General features: G+C 42.8%; 1 protein-coding gene across 1 annotated transcript in view; it reads right to left on the bottom strand.

Moving 5' to 3' along the window:
• LOC108570807 overlaps nucleotides 1-4,789 on the bottom strand; it is a 12,313-nt gene that overhangs the window by 4,342 nt on the left and 3,182 nt on the right. Inside the window, exons 5-6 of the mRNA XM_017932715.1 lie at nucleotides 3,439-3,448; nucleotides 705-3,176 (exon numbers count right to left, since the gene is read on the bottom strand). Of these exons, the coding sequence (XP_017788204.1) occupies nucleotides 705-3,176; nucleotides 3,439-3,448 (2,482 nt within the window). The remainder of the gene's footprint in view (nucleotides 1-704; nucleotides 3,177-3,438; nucleotides 3,449-4,789) is intronic.

Raw genomic sequence — 4,789 nt, forward strand, 5'->3', positions numbered from 1 at the left:
TTCTCTAATTAAAATTGTTACAATTTAATAAGCCTCGAGACTCGCGCGGCGATTGCCGCTTCGTAATGGAAAGTCATAGGAAGAGAGAGAGTACACCGATCTAGAGGGATTAACGAACTATCGAGAGAAACGGAGGATCCTGCTGGAGAAATACCCTGAGCCAGGGAAGAAAAATCGAACGGAGAGAGAAGGGGCTGGGGATGTTTGCGATAGAGGGGACAGTGACGAAGGGGAAGCGGGGAAAAATGGGAAAAGCTGGCGGGAGATAGCGAGGGCAGGGAACGGAAACAAAGTGGTTGAACCTCTGAGGGCCGACGGAGAAATCGTCTTTGCGATCATTTTAAGTCTTCTACTCGCTCGGAGGCTTAACCTGTTTTTGTTTTCGTAGAACACGAACTTCGTGTTACTATACATTCAAGGTAGAATTGGAGATGCTCCGTTCTGTATGTCTGTTTTCCTAGAACACGATCTAGAATTGTAGATGTTCTATTTTGTGAGTATTGGAAGATAGGGAAATGACTACGTTAGACGATGTAATTATTTACAATGGTTTAATGCGCATGATAACCGATCGTTCTCGCAACGACATAACGTATCAGGAATTATAAAAAAGTATATTTGCATCTTTGAGATTGCCTGATGTAAAAATGTGAAAATTTTCAAGTAAATGAGAGCGATTTTCAAGTAGAATCGACGTTGATTTAGAAGAACGCGGGGACTGTTGGGAGATGGATGCCAAGCATGTTTTCGATGATCTTCTTGACTGGTTCGATGTTCAGTCCAGCGTCGATGGCCTTCTGTCTCATCTCCAGGAAAATAGGTGACGTGTAGACAGCGTTGACGATCTTCTGGAAATCCGGAGAGCGGAGTTTCTGAACGAAGGTGACGAAGGCGGGAGATGTGGCCATCTTCTCTTCGAAAAGGGCCTTGAATTTTTGCAATGGGAGAACAGCGATCACAGCATCAACCAATCCTTTCACTCCACCACGGTTGACGTACGTCTCGCTGAACCAGAAGAGTCTAGGGTTATGATTGGGTGGCACGTAGTCTTCCATACCGAATAATTTGTGAACTCTCTGGAGCAGGCCATAGATATCCAAACCGGCATCGTGCAGGTAGATAACAAGTTCTTGATACTCGGGTAAAGCTTCGACTTGACGGACCAATTGATGGAATTCTTCGCTATACATATACTCCATAGCCTTCTGCACCTCATCGTCATCCAGATAAGACACAACGATCTGTCCAATCTTGTTTAAGTCGATCAGTTTGGTGAAGTCGTGGATGTCCTTGGACAGTGGATTCTCGTAGAAAGCGTAAAGGGGGACTGTTGGAAGATGGATGCCAAGCAAGTTCTCGATGATCTTCTTGACTGGTTCGATGTTCAGTCCAACGTCGATGGCCTTCTGTCTCATCTCCAGGAAAATAGGTGACGTGTAGACAGCGTTGACGATCTTCTGGAAATCCGGAGAGCGGAGTTTCTGAACGAAGGCGATGAAGGCGGGAGATGTAGACAGCTTTTCTTCAAAGAGAGCCTTGAATTTTTGCAATGGGAGAACAGCGATCACAGCATCGACCAATCCTTTCACTCCACCACGGTTAACATATGTCTGGCTAAATTCGAAGATGTGCTTAGGTGGTACATAGTCTTCCATGCCGAATAATTTGTGAACCCTCTGGAGCAGGCCATAGATATCCAAACCGGCATCGTGCAGGTAGATAACAAGTTCTTGATACTCGGGTAAAGCTTCGACTTGACGGACCAGTTGATGGAATTCTTCGCTATACATGTACTCCATAGCCTTCTGCACCTCATCGTCATCCAGATAAGACACAACGATCTGTCCAATCTTGTTTAAGTCGATCAGTTTGGTGAAGTCGTGGATGTCCTTGGACAGTGGATTCTCGTAGAAAGCGTAAAGGGGGACTGTTGGAAGATGGATGCCAAGCATGTTCTCGATGATCTTCTTGACTGGTTCAATGTTCAGTCCAGCGTCGATGGCCTTCTGTCTCATTTCTAAGAAGATGGGCGATGTGTAGACAGCGTTGACGATCTTCTGGAAATCCGGAGAGCGGAGTTTCTGAACGAAGGTGACGAAGGCGGGAGATGTGGCCATCTTCTCTTCGAAAAGGGCCTTGAATTTTTGCAATGGGAGAACAGCGATCACAGCATCGACCAATCCTTTCACTCCACCACGGTTAACATATGTCTGGCTAAATTCGAAGATGTGCTTAGGTGGTACATAGTCTTCCATGCCGAATAATTTGTGAACCCTCTGGAGCAGGCCATAGATATCCAAACCGGCATCGTGCAGGTAGATAACAAGTTCTTGATACTCGGGTAAAGCTTCGACTTGACGGACCAGTTGATGGAATTCTTCGCTATACATGTACTCCATAGCCTTCTGCACCTCGTCGTCATCCAGATAAGACACAACGATCTGTCCAATCTTGTTTAAGTCGATCAGTTTGGTGAAGTCGTGGATGTCCTTGGACAGTGGATTCTCGTAGTATTCGAATGGCATGTCGAAAATGGGAAACTCGACACCCAGGACGGTGTAGATGATATCCTCGATGAGAGTGACGTCGATACCCTTATCAGCGATCATTCCACGGAAGTGGAGGAACTTGTTTTTCCTGTATAGCTCATCGACGAATTTCTGGTTACCGGGAGATTTCAATTCGGCGACGAAACCGCGGAACGCGTCGGACGTTCTCATCTTGTACACGTAGCCCTTGATGAACTTGTCGTAGGAGATCAGCTTCTTCACATCCTCGAACATACCCTTCACTCCACCGGTGATTTGTTTTTCACCGGCGAAAGTCTGGTGGAACGGCGGGATTCCGACTACTTTGTTCAGACGGTTCAACGAGTTGTAGATGTAGACACCGTTTGTCTCCAGGTAATCGGCGAAGTCGTGGAACTCCTTGATACCCTCGACCTCCTGTATCATAGACTTGAAATCCGCGGTGGCGAAGTAGTTAATCAACTGTTGGAATTCAGCGTCTTCGGAGGCGTATTCCAGAACTGTTGCCACCACTTGCTCCATGGGAATCATGTCTATAAAGTACTGGATGTCTTCGTACAGCGGTCCCTTACCGAACGCAGGTAGGTAGTGGCTCTCGACGGTTGCGAAGGCAACCATCGCCGTGAAAGCTATCGCTAGGAGTTTCATCTGAAAGAGGGGACCATGTAAAACTGATTTCATTCGAGAATTGAACAGGTGATAGAAGTAGGTAGTCTCGTGTTTAACGCGACGGAAGTAATTTTTTGATAGAATTTGTCGAATATTACTGTGAGAGAATGTTTCGAAGCAACGAAATTCAATTTGCAATCCTTTTAACTAGGGTTCGAAGTGGTTGACATATAAATAGTTTTGTTGATTTAACAGTTACTTCGTAGAGAAATTAATATATTGTATTGTTTGGAGAACTCACCGTGATTACTCTTTGGGTAGACAATAGCACCTGGTGAATCTCGTAAACGCCGGTTTATATATACACCGTATCGCGTTTGAGAAAGCACAAGTGACGTTGTAAAACACCTGAAAGGAAGATAAGATGTGATTATACAATGTGCGCACCTGTTCCTAAACGTTCGTAAATATTGATTAGTGTTTCTCGTTGAGAATTAAGATTATCGGTGGGAAATTAATGAAATTTTCAGAGTAAACATCGAATATCTCGATCGTTTTATCGGTGATGTGTAAACACAAATCTAATTGGTAGTTATTCCCATTTGTCACGATGGTTTTATTGCGTAAAAGTCACGACTTTTGTTTAGCGTCGATCTCGGTAATTATAAAATGTTATTTTTGTTCCAAGTTGTAGTTTCATTTGACGGCAAACAGTAAACTGTGCCAGCTGCAAGGATGAAACACTTCGTCGAAATATCTGCGAGGGAATATTCCGATAACGAAGTCCATAACGATGAATTTCTCTCGACACAAGTAACATATTAGTGAAAAAAGCGCGATGTTTTGTAGCTTGAACCATGTCTAATAGAAACTGCAAGCAAATGATACACGAGAAGAGAACATTTTCTTCATAATTAGTCATTCTCTCGTTAATTAGAAAGCGGTCTTTCCAATCAAAGGCGTATCAAACTGATGATCAATTGATATGCAGTAAAAATAATTCCAATCCAGTATACAATCTACGTCCTATATTGTTTTCAACTTATTCACGAGAATCGAACAAAGGGTACGCTAATAAAGACACCAGAACCGAAGGTTTCGTATTATTTATTTATTTCAACCGTTCATTGTTAACGAATGCTTCCTTTGTGCGGATGAAATTTACCAAAAGTGAAAAAAATAACCTTCGTTGATGTTAAGAAACTCCGTCGGGTTTACATAACAAACATTCTTCTCACTTGTCCGGCAAATCTAATACGAATGCAATCGTAGAATAGTATCAAAGGGAAGAATGAGAACAATTGTCATTAATTATTGAACATCGATCGGAACGATAGTGGGTACCGAAACAATACAAATATACGCAGAAGTATTTTATTTTTATTGCAAACGTCATTCATTGTTTACATACACTGCGCCTTACATTCGTTGCTTTAATGTCGTATTTTATTATTCTACCTATCGATTTGACTCGAAGGGTGGAAATAAATGCTGCGCCGGATACGATCTCTTTTTTGATAACAAGATAACACTTGGTTTATTTACGGCGAGATGTTTTATGGACAGAGGAGAGAAAGAGAGGTGGAAAGTAAAAATAAAAATAAAAATACACTTCATCCTGAGCATCCTATTGTAAATCACACATAATTAAT

The sequence above is a fragment of the Habropoda laboriosa genome, unplaced genomic scaffold, assembly GCF_001263275.1.
Source record: "Habropoda laboriosa isolate 0110345459 unplaced genomic scaffold, ASM126327v1 scaffold86, whole genome shotgun sequence".
NCBI lineage: Eukaryota > Metazoa > Arthropoda > Insecta > Hymenoptera > Apidae > Habropoda > Habropoda laboriosa.